The following is an 18,832-nucleotide window of genomic DNA, read 5'->3' as shown; positions in this document are numbered from 1 at the left end:
ATCCCTTACGAAGGCCTGATAACCAAACGGGATAACGATGGCAGATTTATTATAATAGTAGGAACTATTAGGGGACAGAAGATCACAATCGCCTGTATATATGCCCCCTGCGAAAAGAGTGCAATCTTCTTCGAGAAATTCTTTAGAATCCTAAACTCGGTTGTGCAGGGAAGCGTGGTCTTAGCAGGAGATTTTAATATGGTCCTACAACCTCACATGGACAGATCAGGTGGAGCTACCCTACACAATAAAGGAGCAGGTATATCCCTACGAAGAGGTCTCAAATGTAACCAACTAATAGACATTTGGAGAGAGCTACACCCAGCAGATAGGAATTACACATTCTTCTCGCACCCACATTGCTCATACAGTAGGATTGATTACTTCGCAGTGTCCTGTCACCTGGTCCCCAAGGTCACCCAAGCGGAGATCCATGATATTTCATGGTCTGACCACGCACCCATAGAGCTCCGGTGCAACAATATTCAAACGGGTAGACCAGGAACGAACTGGAAGCTAAATGAATCCATTCTAAAAATTCCAGAGATCTGTGATACTGTGGGTAATGAGATAGACCAGTTTTTCAAGGTAAATGCCGGCTCTGTCTCCTCACATCTGGTCCTCTGGGAGGCGCATAAAGCGACTCTCCGAGGTACCCTCATAAATATCACAGCTAGACGAAAAAAAGAGAGAGAAGCAAAAATTGTCACACTCCAAACTAAATTACAAACTCTCTCCGCCAAACATAAAAAGAAACTAGACCCGCAAACCCTACAAGAGGTAAAAGACACTAAAATTGAATTAAACATGATACTGACCTCCAGGGCTGATAATTCATTGAGTTGGTCAAAGAGGAAATTTTACGAAAAAGCAAACAGGCCGGATACGATGCTGGCCCGCATGCTGAAAGACAGGCAAATTAAATACAACATCCAAGCTTTACGCTTAAAATCTGGTACCCCTACTTCAAACCCACAGAAAATAGTAGATGAATTCGGCTCCTTCTATGAGACACTCTATAATGGTGAGAAAGTGGCACATAATCCTAGCACGAGCAGTAAGCTAAGAGATTTCCTGGCTAGCTCCAACCTGGTGAGATTGACAGAATCAGACAGAGCCTCCCTAAATGCCGACTTCACACACGAGGAGTTGACACAGGCCATTACGGAACTTAAACCTTCAAAGGCACCGGGGCCGGACGGCTTCTCAGGGTTATACTACAAGAAATTTATCAAATTACTTGCCCCAAGGTTGCTCCAAGTATTCAACGCTATTTTAGCGGGAGCCCCCATCCCCAAGGAGATGTTACAGGCGTCTATATCAATCATCCCGAAACCAGGGAAAGACCCACTAGACTGCAAAAGTTACAGGCCCATATCACTAATCAATACGGATATCAAGCTATATGCAAAATTATTGGCCAATAGAATATGTCTTATCCTACCCAGACTCATACATCCAGATCAGGTCGGATTTATCAAGGGCCGACAAGCCGCAGATAATACCCGTCGATTTATAGATCTGATAGATTTGGCCACTATTGATACTGCTCAAAGTATGTTGTTAAGTCTGGACGCCGAAAAGGCTTTCGATAGGATAGACTGGCCCTATCTAAAGGAGACGCTTGCGGCATTTGGCTTTGGAGATCGGGTGAGTGATGCGATTCTATCGCTGTACTCTAACCCCACCGCCAGAGTTGTACACCAAGGCTACCCCTCTCGGCACTTCCAAATTAAGAGTGGTACGAGACAGGGTTGCCCATTATCTCCCCTCCTATTCGCCCTCTGTATTGAACCCCTGGCGGCGCAAATCAGAGGAAACCCTGACATCTCAGGGTTAAACGCATACTCCCAAACCCATAAAGCGGCCCTGTACGCAGATGACATCCTCTTGATGATCTCGAAACCCCTCACCTCACTACCGAACTTATTTGACCTGCTAAACAGGTTTTCTAAAATTTCCGGCTTCAAAATCAATCAATCCAAATCTGAAGCTCTCAATGTCAATCTCCCCAGCCATATAGAAAAACTATTAAAACTAAACTTTAAATTTCACTGGCAACACAAATCTATAAAATATCTGGGTGTCCACATCACCAGAAACGTCAAAGAAATATACGACGCAAATTACCCCAACCTAATCCGGACCCTAAAATCAGACCTACAAAAGTGGACATCTAAAAGGATCTCCTGGATAGGAAGAATCCATAGTGTTAAAATGAACTTACTCCCCCGTATTTTATATCTCTTCCAAACTCTCTCAGTGCCACTCAGATTGAAGGATCTGCACTCACTTCAATCCGACATCTCCAAGTTTATATGGGGAGGTAAAAAACCAAGAGTCAGCAAAATTAATATGAAAAGGCCGGTCTTGGCTGGGGGTCTAGCGGTACCCTGCCTGTTATCATATTACAAAGCGGCACAGTTGAGCCAAATTGTGCAATGGCAGTCTGACCCGGGATCTAAGAGATGGGTCGAATTAGAGAGCGCAGCCTGTGAACCTATAGAATTACGTAATCTAATCTGGCTCCCCAAAATGGTGCGAAAAGGCGCCAATATGCCGCTATCCTCAATAACCAACTCATTGTCAATCTGGGAGGCCACAAAATTTAAACATTCCCTCACAACGACACACTCTATGATGTCACCCCTGTGGAACAATTCCGAGTTCGTGCCGGGCCTATCAGTCGGTAATATCTCAATTTGGAAAAAGAAAGGTTATAATCGGATTAAAGATCTGGAAGGCCATGACAGAAAAGTTAAGACGTTTGACCACATCAGATTAGAAAAAGAGATCCCCCACTCAGAATTCTTTAGATACCTCCAGATCAGGGCGTTTTATAACAAATTTGTCCCGTACCCACAATTGACATCCTTCGAAAAGCTCTGTCTGGCAGAGACCGACACAAAGGGACTTACCTCGCAGCTATACAGCGAAGTGATCAGTTCTAGCAAACAAGCCCATGAGATACCCTCATTTAGATCGCGTTGGGAAACAGACATCGGAGAATGTCTGGAAGATGAGGACTGGAGTGCTATTTTTCTAGCCACAGCAAAGTGCTCCATATGTACCTCCCTCAAGGAAAACGCATATAAGGTCCTGATGCGATGGTACCTTACCCCACTAAAATTATCAAGGTTCGTGCCGGGATCCTCCCCGCTGTGCCCGCGCCAATGTGGAGGATCAGCAGACCTGCTACATATGCTGTGGTCTTGCCCGCGGATCTCCTCATTCTGGGAGACAATTAGACTTTGGATACAGAGACTGTTTGATCTCACTATTCCCCCAGATCCGTGGCTGTTTCTCTTGAACAGACCACTAGCGGGTCTCTCTAAAGCTCATAATAAACTTATTGCTCACTTTGCACTCGCAACGCGGTGTGAGATCGCAGCACTATGGAAAAGCTCAGACATACCAACCATCCCAAAAATTCGGAATCGTATTTGGTTTATCTGCCAGATGGAAAAGTTAACGAGTCTGGTTAACGACACTGGCGACAATTATCTAAAAGTCTGGACGCCTTGGTTGGCACAGACAGACATCCCGGGGTTAGAAAGGGCATCAATCTGGCTATGATAGTTTCCAAGTCCGTTCTCCTTGGGAGAGGTGTGCTACACCCATGCTCGGCATAAGATGATTACATCTCAAACAGGTAACATACCTAGAGAGGCAGCGTAACAACTCTGAGACACACTCACGATCACTAACATCCATCCCAACCCCCTCTTCCCCCCCTCCCCCCCTCTTCCTCTTGGATCAATGTTTGTCTACCGGTTTGTCCGTCCGTATGGTTGATTGTTTGTCGGTCTTCACGTTTGTTTGTCTACCCATGTAGTTGTCTACCTGTTTATGTATACGTCGTCTGGATGAGTCGTGTGTCAGCCGACTAATCGGCAGGGCGGTTAATTATTCGGTGACTGAGCTTTTACACCTGGTCCCCCCCGATTAGAAGGGGGGTTTGACACCATAATATGGACCCCGGAAAGCGAGCCGTGTCTCGATACCCCTTTAGGCCCACCAGTCTGACCACAGATTAAAGTTCTATTCCATTGATATTAGTAACATTATACTTCCAGATACACTGAGAATCACCATGATATAATGTACTTTGTAATGTATTGTATTGTATAATATTATAAAATTATAAACTAATAAAATTTAAGTTACAAAAAAAGAACACAATAAAAAACCAAGGTGGCATTGAATATAAAGATGCAGCACTATGGTTGGTCACAAAGTTGGCACGGAATGCGCCAATGGTATGGTCCTGGCACCCACATGCTTGTGAAATCCCCACGACCAGACTATTAGCCCATCAGTATTAACACAGCAGGGGTCCCTGCTTCTGAATGGGACTCTTGCTTTGTGAATCCTGCAGGGCTGCATTAGTCTGTAAGAGACACACAGTGAGAGTAGGCAAAATCAGTCACGCTCTCTGCGCACCTCTAACAGACGATCGCGCAAATTTTATTTTAATAACATATTATTGAAGCAGGGGGTCTCCGGGGCTGAACCGCATTAATTTCAACCTCTGGGACCCCCTGCTTCCCAAGTTACAGGCCCCGGTATGGGGTTCCGCCATCTCATGTGCGGTTAAATGTCCCGGTCACGTGACGCGATATATATAACTCATTTTATAATGACTTACAAGTAAATTCATAAGTAGGATTGGAATTAGCAATGTGAATACGATGAGATGCAAAAACGTTAAGAAGGGATATTCTATTTGTTCGTCGAGCAGAGGGTGAAGGAATGCATCATGATAATTAATATCTCCCAGCATCATGGTAAATGTTTGCATTAGTGCGAGGTAAGGGTTGCTGAAGGTTGTCTAAAAAGAAACAGAAGAAAAATATGATTATAGAACAAATGCTCTGAATATATATATTTCATATTAATATTTTTTAAACTATTATCGCATGAGAAATGCATGTTGTAATTAAAAGCAGTGTGTTAATTACTCTATATAAAGTAGCATGCAGTAGTACAAGCAAATGAAGCATATCAAACCATATTTACTAATCGGTGCTAATCCTTGATGTATTCCAGACACCTTATGTCTGATTGAAGTGAAAAGGCTGTAATGCACTGTACCCTATGGCATAAATATGGGCCATTGTCACTTCCATTTTTTTTATTGCACTACAATAGACTGTATCTATTATCACATATAAAGAGTTACATAACAATGTGAAATCTAAAAGCAAGAGACTAATGGCATTAGTTATATGCTACAAAGTTAAAAAAAATATTTTCAATAGAAAATGTATTTTCTACTTCAAAGTGTGATAAAAAAGCACTTAGATTTTTGCTTCAGTTTCCTCCCTTATGCTCCGCCTGGATCCCGTGTAAACCATTGCAACAATTGGGACGAGTGAAGACTATCCCCTCCAGTGGGTCTGAGCAGGGGGTGAAATCTTATACTTTATTTCTGTCACATTTGTATCACTTCACATTGTTTTGTGTGTGTTATTGGACAGTTAAAACTGTTTTTTCACTTATTAGAAAGTTTTATATATTTCACTTTATTTATAGTGATTACCCTGTAGTTGTTTTTGCGCCTATTTTTTCACAACACTACCAATACAATTAGTTATATCCTACACTGTTTAAAAAATATATATTCAATAGAAAATTTATTTTCTATTTCAAAGTGTGATAAAAGTGTTATGTGCTGTAACTGTGACATATTGACAGTACTGTACACATATTACACTTTCTCTGAATTCTTTAACATGCTTCATAAATTAAGGTATGTTTAGGAGGATACACACACACACTATAATCCAGACTTTTTATTTTTTTAATAGTTTTTTTTTATTGGGTTTACAAACATTATACAACAACATTACAACAAAACAATACAGAAAACAACAATAAGAAACAGAAAAGCATACATTTACACAAATTTATTTTTAGTATTGCTCATTAACACAAATAATAATAAAATAAAAAACAACAGATCATTGCATTTTCAAAGATTAACATCAAAGCTGTCTCCACACAGCCCCCCAACAGAATCTGACATAAGATTCCCCATTCTCCATCTCCCCAAACCACAATATAGTATACTATTTCCTCAAGAGCAAAATTACCTGTGACCCATCGCAATCAGTCTGAGGAGACCCCAAGAGGTATGCTGAAATGTCTGTATGATTGAATTCCTATCTTGTTGTCACACAGTATCAATAAACTTTTCCCATTGTTAAAATACATTCTCAGTTCTTAATTCTTTATGTCTCAGTTTCTAATTTGTCCATCATCATCAATTTATTCAGATAATTGTTTAAAATATCTAAAGTGGGGTGTTCAGATTTGAACCATTTCACCATCACTGTTTTCCTTGCTGCTATTAAGACAATCTCTGCTAGCCATGGGAAATTGTTCGTTACATTGACCTCTTTCCAACTTTCCATATTGCCAAACAGTAATGGAATAAGGCTAAGGGCTCTTTTATTGTAGTTACCCAATAACTTCTTATATATCCCAAAAATCAGAAATAACCAGACAATCCCACAAACATTGTTTTAAATCTGCTCTTTCCTGGGAACACTTGGGTCACATATTTTTAGATTTCTTTATCCCCTTATAATTGATATCAAAAGCATAATAGTCCCTAGGCAGTATCTTAGATTGCATCTCTCTCCACTCCTCATAAATGATAATTTTCCTAACCCGAGTTAACCCTTCGAGTAACAGATCAACACCGTCAATTACTGGGAAATCTTTTTCCCATGAAGTGAACATTTTTCCTAGATCGTGCCCATAGTCGTTATCCCTAATCCAATCATATAAATCTGAGATTGAATATTTAGTGCTATTTGCATCCTTAAAAAGGCATTAAAAATATCTATTCCAAATACTGTAGATCTAATGTATAGCTTTCTATACTCTTGCAATAATGCATTACTTGTATATAAGGGAAGTGATGTGTTTGAGCCAATACAATTTGTTCCTTCAGTTCTTGGAAAATCCAAAACCTACCATTGTTTACATCTACCAACTGGTCCAGAGTTCTAAGCCCCTTTTCACTCCATATCTGAAAATAAGCCTACATCTTTCCAGGGAGAAACTTTAAATTCCCTTGAATAGTTAAAACATTTGAGCAAGTATATGAAAGTCCAAATTGTTCTCTCAATATTTTCCAAGTAGGCCATGTATCCTTAATTAGCGGGTTTTCTTTGGCTTCCCGTGGTATTTCTCCCCGTTTTACATGTAAAATCCCCGGGAGTCTCTCTGGGTATACCAATTGCTCCTCTAATTCTAGGCATGAGTAATAGCTATCTATTTCCAGTTATCCAATCTCCTACATGTCTTGCAACACAGGCCAGATTGTATTTTCTAATATTAGGCAAATTAAGCCCCACCCCACTCTTTCTTCAGACATTATTTATTAATAGTGATTCTATTTCTCCTTTTCCTCCAGAGAGATCTAGAAATTGCTTTATTTAGAAGTTTAACATCAGAGTGTTTCAATAATATTGGTAACATTTGTAAAGGGTCGTTTAATCTTGCGAAACTAATCATTTTAACCATCTGATATCTGCCGGACAGATTGTGGTAAATTTTACCACCCTCCAATTCTGTGATTTTTTTAGGGATAATTGCACCAAAATTATTTTTGTAAAGATATTTACCCTCCGAAACAATATAGATTCCTAAATATTTAAGTGGTTTCTTAGTTACCTTGAATGGGCATTCTCCTTTCCATTTCATATTGATTTTACTTGATAGGTTTAGTATTTCAGTTTTAGCTGCGTTCATTTTAAAACCCGAACATTTTCCGAACTCGTCGAATACCTGACATATTCTTTCTATAGCTGCCTCTGGATTTGATACAAACAACAATAAATCATCCGCGAATAAGGCTATCTTAGTTTCCTTTTCTCCTATCTTGATCCCTTTAAACTTTGTCATACATTTCTAAAATATTCAGCAAGTGGTTCAATCGCAATGTTGAAAAGCAGGGGGGGATAAAGGGCAACCCTGCCTTGTTCCTCTGAAAAGCCCTATCTCCTGTGATAGTAAGTCGACTGCCATTATTTTTGCTTTAGGGTCTTTATACATTGTTCTTATCGCACCAAGAAAGGTTCCTGTAATACCCATTTCCCCCAGAACATTCATCAGATATTCACACCCTACATTATCAAAAGCTTTTTTTGGCATCCACTGATATTATTATATTATCTTTATTGCTTTGCATATTTGACTGTGGCAAGTCTATTGGCCAAGATTTTTGATAGTATCTTTGCATCCTGATTCAAAAGAGAGATTGGTCTATAAGATACTGGGTTCAAGGGGTCTCTGCCTTCTTTATGGATTATTTTTACAAAGACAGTTTTACCTGTCTCTATATATTCTTCTTTATCTAGAATTTGTTTGAACACTTCTCTTAGGGGGGCCCCAATTTCATCAATAAGCATTTTATAAAACTCTCCTGTGAATCCGTCTGGGCCTGGCGCTTTCCCTTTTCTAAGAGTTTTAATAGAATTTTCTATCTCTTCAATTATTATAGGAGCATTTAACATCAACTGCTCTTCTCTGTCTAACTTAGGGAGCTTAATTGTTCCCAGAAAACTACACTGTGCGTCTTCATCTATATTGCTTTTACATATACATTTTGGAAGAAATTTTGAAAAACCTTTTTTATCTCTCGAGGATTAGTGGTGATATTTCCCGATTTTTCCCTTATTCTCAGAATATGGTTTGACTTCATGATTTTCTAGCCATATTGCCCAACAGTTTCCCTGCTTTATTTACAAACTTGTAAAAGTTTAGAGCTCTAAATTGTATTTTCTTCTATTCTTATCTATGCAGCCAAATCTCACAGTCTCTGTTATCTGTAGTGGGATTTAGCTTAAAATCACAGAATCTATTATTTAACTCGTTGCTTGCCTTAGAAAACTCCAAATCAATCTCCTTCTTTCTCTTATTTATGTAACACATGTACCCACACCCTCTGGAAGTTACGGATTCAGTTACAAGGTGTTATGGTGCGGCCATACCTGTGAGGGTCCATGAGAGCTGAGTTGTCTGCGATGGGATGGAGACCAGGACAGGCTTTTGGATGATCTGAAGTTCTTTTACTCAGGGCGGTTAGCGCCTCCAGCTGTAGTGGGCACCAGAATGTCCAGAGATCAGTCCCCACCAGTACCCAGGGGTCTTCGACAGTACGTTGGGAGAGCCGTGCCACTAACACAAGCCTTTTGGCTGAATAGCACTTGAAGGTTATCCCCCTCCCTGGTGTCGCCTCAGGGAGAAAAGTCCTCCTTTTGGGAAATGATATGGGTGCCCAAGGATCCTTGGGGTAGCATCACGGGCCCTGGCCCCTTTCTCTGCACCATTTTCCGCCTGCTGCATCCTGCTGCTGTTTAAAGGCCCTTTAAGCTGCTGTTAAAGTCCTGAAAGTCCTGAAAGTGATCTCAGCAGCGCCTCCAATTGTAACACATGTACCCCCACCCTCTGGAAGATACTGCTTCAGTTACAAGGTGTTGTGGGGCGGTCATACCTGTGAGGGTCATGGAGAGCTGAGTTGTTTGCGATGGGATGGAGACCAGGACAGGCTTTCGGATGGTCTGATGTTCTTTTACTCAGAGTGGTTAGCGCCTCCAGCTGTAGTGGGCTCCAGGATGTCCAGAGATCAGTCCCCACCAAAGCATAATTCTAGCCCTTCTGCCCAGGGACTGACACTCAGGCAGGATTATAATAAAAGCAAAGGGGACTTTATTGTGCAGTCAATGCAGTTGTTCTTTACAGCGGATGCAGGGGTCTCAGAGGATCCCAGGCCTCTGGATGGTGCTTGCTCTAGCATTGTGGAACCTTAGATCTTCTATAACCAGAGAGCCCAGGAGAGGCTGCCTGGCCTCTCACTCCCAGCAGGGAGAAGATAGCACGCACTTCCACTCCCTAGGAGGGGTGGAAGCAGACTCACTACAATTTGTCACTTCCTCTCTGAGCTCTGGTAGGGGAGAGCTCAAGGTCTGTACCCTGATAGGCTGTACACATACTGTACCATGAGTTACCACAACTTCTGTCACTCAGAGAGTACGTGACAGGGGGTAGAGAGGCAATTGGGACCAGCCCTGTTACACTCTCTCTTGGGTGAAACTTCCATGTCTTCACTGGAATAATTTGCTGCACTATCCATCCCTCTGGAACCTGCAAAATAGTACGAGTTATTCAGCATGGATGATACAAATAACCACATACATGTACAGTAGACAACCAAGTCACACACTGGTGACAGCGACTAAATTCTAACTCTTCCTTCTTGAAGAGGGGGGGAACTACGTGTAATACTTGGGCAAGCTTCTTAAGCAACCACCCATTGGAACCATGGGTTCCTATAACTTCTATAGCGGGACTAAGCAGAGTTAGGGCCCGCAGATGCAGAACTATCGCCCCCACATTCCCAATCCCTGGCATGGGTGGAGAAACCAGAGGACACATCACTGGGGAAACTGGAAAGCACAAATGGGGCACAGTATGATCAAGGTGTTTAACCCGCACAGAGCTAGGAGTCACGGATGGTGTCAGGGCACGGGCAGGAGTGGTTAGTGCCGGTGACTGGAGCTTAACAGTGTCCATGGCCTGTCCATAGGATGCAGGCTTACTACGGCCTCGAAAGAGGGTAACGGGGTGGTGACTGGGTCCGCAGAGGTTCGATGACCCCTTCCTTTGCAGTGCGGCACATAACAGGGGCATCCACAGAGACCAGTCCAGCACTCACCACTGTCAGGACCAGTGGTGGCTCCTCAGGTGCAGGCGACGCCATCTTGGTGATATCATCAGATGGCAACAGTCTCGCGAGAGCACCCGGAAAACCCAAGCCCGGCGCAGAGGATGTCACGTCCGGTGGCGCCGGAAGTGTATCACTCCGGGGCTCACCGAGCAAGGCCCCGTTGAGCTCCGCATTTCGGCATCTGACAACTGCAGGAAAGAAGAAGGAGCCAGAACCTCACCAGTCTGCCGGTAAGGGGTGGGCTCTGCTCCACAGGTCCCGCCCGGCTGATGTCATCTTTCTCTGCAAGTCTTAGACAGCTGGGCACCTCTTCTTGAGGAGCAGGGGAGAACACCTCAACCAGGCCGCGATGTCGGGGCACCTCGCCTACCCTGGAAACTATCGCACAGGGCTTGTGAACCCCCGCACAGCCAAATTTCCCGGGAAAGTCAACTCATCCTCCCGGTCGTCGGGAACAATCGACACAGGTCCCAGTCCTGAAACCATCAGGCATCTTGGTGGCAGAACTCTTCCGCTGGCCCACAGTGGCAAGTCTCTTCTCCGCTACCTGGATCTAGTCAACGACGTGGGCATGGTCCTGGTGCATCTCCCGACTCCACTGCAGATACCGACACGACTCGGAAGAACCATTGCATATGCTTGCGTTCTCCCAGTTACCACTGCGAATGCCTCTGTTGGATTCTCTCTCTATACAACAATCAGTAGAGGTGATGCACGAGATACCTGGAGGTCTCGGAAGAATTCCTTGGGTATGCTCGCAGTCTCCCCGATTGACTCGGTTACAACTGCAAACACCTCGGATGGACTCTTTCTCTAGCCAACGGTCGATAGAGGTGGTGCATGGGTTGCCTGATGGTAGAGCAGGGGTCCTCTTGTGGTTCTACAGCACTCACAGGACTGACATAGCCACAGGGTCTTCAGAAACATTTCTGCTTTGTATTTTGATACTGAGTATTTTTTTACAGTCCTTCTCTTAAGTGTTGCACACTGAGGTAGTATAGAGAGATGGTATAGTGGCTCCTCACTCTTGCTCAGTTCCAAGATAAATGAAACAAGTGCGCAGCAACCGAAGACTCCTCCCCGCACAATGCAGGTTCAGATTGTCTGATAGTGGGTAGCCCCTCCCCTGGGTGAAATTAGAGGCAGGGCAATGCTGAGAAGGTTGTGACATAGCTCCAGCTAAGACAGTCACTTGGTTAGGCGGTGCCAGAGCTGGCGCTGAATGCTTGCAACTTGGTCTGCAAAAGCTTGCAACTTTTGTAAAGCATCCCATGCAGTCCCTTTTTATTGGAGAGAGCACCATTTTGAAACAGAAGAAGAGGGGAGCATGTCGTGTCCGCCATTTTTGAAGTACAGCACAGTATTGAACAAATAAGACACAAGGTCCCTGATACATTCCATCAGGGGCCCGTTCCTTTTACTACATTAAGACCTTCTTAGAAAGTCAAGAGCCTGCCAGGTGCACAAGTCCTACATACACTGCAATGGTTTGACCCTTTCATAGCAGAGTTGATGATGAGTTTAACGCTCCCGGGATAAATTTCCCACTGGGTGCGCCCCCAGAAACACGGTCTTGGTAATGAATGGCAGGGGTCACGATCCCAGAGACAGCAGAATCCTGGTGCGACTCCCCCACAGCACAGTACATTGTGCTATTTTTCACTAAGGTGTACCCAGGGTCTTTTAGCGCCATGCAAGTTCCCTGACCCCAACTTTTCACCCCTTTTGAGTAGGATGAATATGGAACGAGTTTCAGCGCTCCCCGGAAACATCCATCAGGGGGTCACCTCTATATTAAATAGAAACGTGGGGTTCACTCTCCCAGAGACACTGATCCTGGTGTGCATCTCCCACAGCACAATACGTCATGCTAGTTTAAAGACGTAGGTACCCAGGGGTCTTCGACAGTACGTTGGGAGAGCCGTGCCACTAACACAAGCCTTTTGGCTGAATAGCACTTGAAGGTTATCCCCCTCCCTGGTGTCGCCTCAGGGAGATAAGTCCTCCTTTTGGGAAATGATATGGGTGCCCAAGGATCCTTGGGGTAGCATCAGGGGCCCTGGCCCCTTTCTCTGCACCATTTTCCGCCTGCTGCATCTTGCTGCTGTTTAAAGGCCCTTTAAGCTGCTGTTAAAGTCCTGAAAGTCCTGAAAGTGATCTCAGCAGCGCCTCCAATTGTAACACATGTACCCCCACCCTCTGGAAGATACTGCTTCAGTTACAAGGTGTTGTGGGGCGGTCATACCTGTGAGGGTCATGGAGAGCTGAGTTGTTTGCGATGGGATGGAGACCAGGACAGGCTTTCGGATGGTCTGATGTTCTTTTACTCAGAGTGGTTAGCGCCTCCAGCTGTAGTGGGCTCCAGGATATCCAGAGATCAGTCCCCACCAAAGCATAATTCTATCCCTTCTGCCCAGGGACTGACACTCAGGCAGGATTATAATAAAAGCAAAGGGGACTTTATTGTGCAGTCAATGCAGTTGTTCTTTACAGCGGATGCAGGGGTCTCAGAGGATCCCAGGCCTCTGGATGGTGCTTGCTCTAGCATTGTGGAAACTTAGATCTTCTATAACCAGAGAGCCCAGGAGAGGCTGCCTGGCCTCTCACTCCCAGCAGGGAGAAGATAGCACGCACTTCCACTCCCTAGGAGGGGTGGAAGCAGACTCACTACAATTTGTCACTTCCTCTCTGAGCTCTGGTAGGGGAGAGCTCAAGGTCTGTACCCTGATAGGCTGTACACATACTGTACCATGAGTTACCACAACTTCTGTCACTCAGAGAGTACGTGACAGGGGGTAGAGAGGCAATTGGGACCAGCCCTGTTACACTCTCTCTTGGGTGAAACTTCCATGTCTTCACTGGAATAATTTGCTGCACTATCCATCCCTCTGGAACCTGCAAAATAGTACGAGTTATTCAGCATGGATGATACAAATAACCACATACATGTACAGTAGACAACCAAGTCACACACTGGTGACAGCGACTAAATTCTAACTCTTCCTTCTTGAAGAGGGGGGGAACTACTTGTAATACTTGGGCAAGCTTCTTAAGCAACCACCCATTGGAACCATGGGTTCCTATAACTTCTATAGCGGGACTAAGCAGAGTTAGGGCCCGCAGATGCAGAACTATCGCCCCCACATTCCCAATCCCTGGCATGGGTGGAGAAACCAGAGGACACATCACTGGGGAAACTGGAAAGCACAAATGGGGCACAGTATGATCAAGGTGTTTAACCCGCACAGAGCTAGGAGTCACGGATGGTGTCAGGGCACGGGCAGGAGTGGTTAGTGCCGGTGACTGGAGCTTAACAGTGTCCATGGCCTGTCCATAGGATGCAGGCTTACTACGGCCTCGAAAGAGGGTAACGGGGTGGTGACTGGGTCCGCAGAGGTTCGATGACCCCTTCCTTTGCAGTGCGGCACATAACAGGGGCATCCACAGAGACCAGTCCAGCACTCACCACTGTCAGGACCAGTGGTGGCTCCTCAGGTGCAGGCGACGCCATCTTGGTGATATCATCAGATGGCAACAGTCTCGCGAGAGCACCCGGAAAACCCAAGCCCGGCGCAGAGGATGTCACGTCCGGTGGCGCCGGAAGTGTATCACTCCGGGGCTCACCGAGCAAGGCCCCGTTGAGCTCCGCATTTCGGCATCTGACAACTGCAGGAAAGAAGAAGGAGCCAGAACCTCACCAGTCTGCCGGTAAGGGGTGGGCTCTGCTCCACAGGTCCCGCACCGGCTGATGTCATCTTTCTCTGCAAGTCTTAGACAGCTGGGCACCTCTTCTTGAGGAGCAGGGGAGAACACCTCAACCAGGCCGCGATGTCGGGGCACCTCGCCTACCCTGGAAGCTATCGCACAGGGCTTGTGAACCCCCGCACAGCCAAATTTCCCGGGAAAGTCAACTCATCCTCCCGGTCGTCGGGAACAATCGACACAGGTCCCAGTCCTGAAACCATCAGGCATCTTGGTGGCAGAACTCTTCCGCTGGCCCACAGTGGCAAGTCTCTTCTCCGCTACCTGGATCTAGTCAACGACGTGGGCATGGTCCTGGTGCATCTCCCGACTTCGATGCAGATACCGACACGACTCGGAAGAACCATTGCATATGCTTGCGTTCTCCCCGGTTACCACTGCGAATGCCTCTGTTGGATTCTCTCTCTATACAACCATCAGTAGATGTGATGCACGAAATACCTGGAGGTCTCAGAAGAATTCCTTGGGTATGCTCGCAGTCTCCCCGATTGACTCGGTTACAACTGCAAACACCTCGGATGGACTCTTTCTCTAGCCAACGGTCGATAGAGGTGGTGCATGGGTTGCCTGATGGTAGAGCAGGGGTCCTCTTGTGGTTCTACAGCACTCACAGGACTGACATAGCCACAGGGTCTTCAGAAACATTTCTGCTTTGTATTTTGATACTGAGTATTTTTTTACAGTCCTTCTCTTAAGTGTTGCACACTGAGGTAGTATAGAGAGATGGTATAGTGGCTCCTCACTCTTGCTCAGTTCCAAGATAAATGAAACAAGTGCGCAGCAACCGAAGACTCCTCCCCACACAATGCAGGTTCAGATTGTCTGATAGTGGGTAGCCCCTTCCCTGGGTGAAATTAGAGGCAGGGCAATGCTGAGAAGGTTGTGACATGGCTCCAGCTAAGACAGTCACTTGGTTAGGCGGTGCCAGAGCTGGCGCTGAATGCTTGCAACTTGGTCTGCAAAAGCTTGCAACTTTTGTAAAGCATCCCATGCAGTCCCTTTTTATTGGAGGGAGCACCATTTTGAAACAGAAGAAGAGGGGAGCATGTCGTGTCCGCCATTTTTGAAGTACAGCACAGTATTGAACAAATAAGACACAAGGTCCCTGATACATTCCATCAGGGGCCCGTTCCTTTTACTCCATTAAGACCTTCTTAGAAAGTCAAGAGCCTGCCAGGTGCACAAGTCCTACATACACTGCAATGGTTTGTCCCTTTCATAGCAGAGTTGATGATGAGTTTAACGCTCCCGGGATAAATTTCCCACTGGGTGCGCCCCCAGAAACACGGTCTTGGTAATGAATGGCAGGGGTCACGATCCCAGAGACAGCAGAATCCTGGTACGACTCCCCCACAGCACAGTACATTGTGCTATTTTTCACTAAGGTGTACCCAGGGTCTTTTAGCGCCATGCAAGTTCCCTGACCCCAATTTTTCACCCCTTTTGAGTAGGATGAATATGGAACGAGTTTCAGCGCTCCCCGGAAACATCCCATCAGGGGGTCACCTCTATATTAAATAGAAACGTGGGGTTCACTCTCCCAGAGACACTGATCCTGGTGTGCATCTCCCACAGCACAATACGTCATGCTAGTTTAAAGACGTAGGTACCCAGGGGTCTTCGTCAGTACGTTGGGAGAGCCGTGCCACTAACACAAGCCTTTTGGCTGAATAGCACTTGAAGGTTATCCCCCTCCCTGGTGTCGCCTCAGGGAGAAAAGTCCTCCTTTTGGGAAATGATATGGGTGCCCAAGGATCCTTGGGGTAGCATCAGGGGCCCTGGCCCCTTTCTCTGCACCATTTTCTGCCTGCTGCATCCTGCTGCTGTTTAAAGGCCCTTTAAGCTGCTGTTAAAGTCCTGAAAGTCCTGAAAGTGATCTCAGCAGCGCCTCCAATTGTAACACATGTACCCCCACCCTCTGGAAGATACTGCTTCAGTTACAAGGTGTTGTGGGGCGGTCATACCTGTGAGGGTCATGGAGAGCTGAGTTGTTTGCGATGGGATGGAGACCAGGACAGGCTTTCGGATGGTCTGATGTTCTTTTACTCAGAGTGGTTAGCGCCTCCAGCTGTAGTGGGCTCCAGGATGTCCAGAGATCAGTCCCCACCAAAGCATAATTCTAGCCCTTCTGCCCAGGGACTGACACTCAGGCAGGATTATAATAAAAGCAAAGGTGACTTTATTGTGCAGTCACTGCAGTTGTTCTTTACAGTGGATGCTGGGGTCTCAGAAGATCCCAGGCCTCTGGATGGTGCTTGCTCTAGAATTGTGGAGCCTTATATCTTCTATAAACAGAGAGCCCAGGAGAAGCTGCCTGGCATCTCACTCCTAGCAGGGAGGCGATAGCACATACTTCCACTCCCTAGGAGGGGAAGAAGCAGACTCACTACAATTTGTCACTTCGTCTCTGAGCTCTGGAAGGGGAGAGCGCAAGGTCTATACCCTGATAGGCTGAACACATACTGTACCATGAGTTACCACCACTTCTGTCACTCAGACAGTAGCATGAGGGGGGTCAAATGCCCACAGAATGGCCTGTCACAGCCTGTAGCTACAAAGGACTTACGTGACAGGGGGTAGAGAGGCAATTGGGACCAGCCCTGTAACATTTATACATGCAATTATTTTCACTCTTAAAACTGCCTTCCCAGTCTCTCAAAATAACATTCCTGCGTTACAATGAGCCGCATTAGTTTCCTTAAAATAAAGCCAATTATTTAGAAGAAATGCTTTAAATTCTTTGTTATTATACAAGTAAGAAGGAAATCTCCAAAATCTACAGCTGCAGTGGCTGTTATTCGAAGACTTCACGCGGTGTATACATTGGAATACCGATGTCATGACACGGGATGTCTTCCAACCTTCCCGCCTTAAGATGAGAGTGTGGCGAGTGCAAAAAATTGCATTTTAGTGTTCTGGTTTTTAAAAACCCGAAATTGACACAGTAGCACAGTAGCACAGTACTGTACCTGTTAAAACCACAATGACTGTACCACTCATTTTTACATGTACAACCTATCCTTCATGTCGGGGGGGGGTAGGGTGTGACATATACATGAAATCAACTAAAGAGGGTACTCAACGCTCAACCTAATACCATGTGAATTATAGACTGAGGTGCAAAGGGTTAAAGATATATATATATAACACAACACGTTAACTCTAGGATAACGAAAATAACCCAGTTGGCTGCACTCAAAGTAATTATAATAGCTAAAATAGCCTGGGATACCAATTGTCCCACTAAGTGGAGTGAAGTCACTCCTACCTAACGTTAGGTATGAGTGACTTCACTCCACTTAGTGGGACAATTAGTATCCCAGGCTATTTTAGCTATTATAATTACTTTGAGTGCAGCCAACTGGGTTCTTTTCGTTATCCTAGAGTTAACGTGTTGTGTTATGTGTTACATATACATACATATGCAGCGGCCATTATTTGAACACTTCACGCGTTGTAAACCTAGGAATACCCATGTCATTTCTTCCAACCGTACCGCATAAGACGCGAGTGCAGAAAATTGCATTTTAGTGTTCTGGTTTTTAAACACCTGAAATTTACACAGTAGCACAGTACTGTACACATTGCAATTCATTCATTTCATTGCAACCAAAGAAACAGAATCCATGAAATTAAAACAAAACATCCGCGATAAACGCGGGTGCCTTGAGCGATTGGCCGCATTCATGCCACGTGGAATACAGCAGAGCACACAAAATCGGCTCCGTGATTTATTAGAATAACGGCCGCTGCATCTGTATCTCCATGAGCTCTTTCTCCCATATTAACCTCCACCCATACCGGGGCCATGATCAGAGATGATTATGGGGGTTATGCACTAAGCAGTGATAAGTGCTTTTAAGTGAGATAAAAAAGCCATTATAGCGTGATACAACCTGCTGTGAGATTCACAAAGCAGTGATAAGTCTTTTAAGTGAGATAAATGCCATTATAGCGCGATACAGCCTTTTGTGAGATTCACAAAGCAGTGATAAGTGCTTTTAAGTAGCCATTATAGCATGATACTGCACTGTTATCACTGCTTTGTGAATCTCACAACAGGCAGTATCACGCTATAAAGGCAGTTATCTCACTTAAAAGCACTTATCACTGCTTTGTGCATAGCACCCAGAAAACCCACTTATCACTGCTTAGTGCATCACCCCCTTAATCTTCTATTTTAGTATCTGTGACCTTCCCCATTACCTGACTATTGGCAAAATTATAATCTATTCTGGAGAATGCGTTATGTGGGTGTGAGAAAAAAAGTACTGTATTCTCTTTCCAGAGGGTTAAACATTCGCCAGCAGTCTTCCAGACCCAAAATAT

At 45.0% G+C, this 18,832-nt stretch overlaps 1 protein-coding gene across 2 annotated transcripts in view; it reads right to left on the bottom strand.

Moving 5' to 3' along the window:
* The window catches only part of TRPA1 (transient receptor potential cation channel subfamily A member 1), a 115,850-nt gene that overhangs the window by 21,899 nt on the left and 75,119 nt on the right, over positions 1 to 18,832 (bottom strand). For both annotated transcript variants that reach the window (XM_075583502.1, XM_075583509.1), the window contains exon 24: positions 4,649 to 4,831. In XM_075583502.1, the coding sequence (XP_075439617.1) occupies positions 4,649 to 4,831 (183 nt within the window). The remainder of the gene's footprint in view (positions 1 to 4,648; positions 4,832 to 18,832) is intronic.

The sequence above is a fragment of the Ascaphus truei genome, chromosome 2 (genome assembly GCF_040206685.1).
Source record: "Ascaphus truei isolate aAscTru1 chromosome 2, aAscTru1.hap1, whole genome shotgun sequence".
In the NCBI taxonomy this organism is placed as follows: Eukaryota; Metazoa; Chordata; class Amphibia; order Anura; family Ascaphidae; genus Ascaphus; species Ascaphus truei.
The sequence above is the reverse complement of the archived record's forward strand: the minus strand, read 5'-3'. Positions and strand labels throughout refer to the sequence as shown.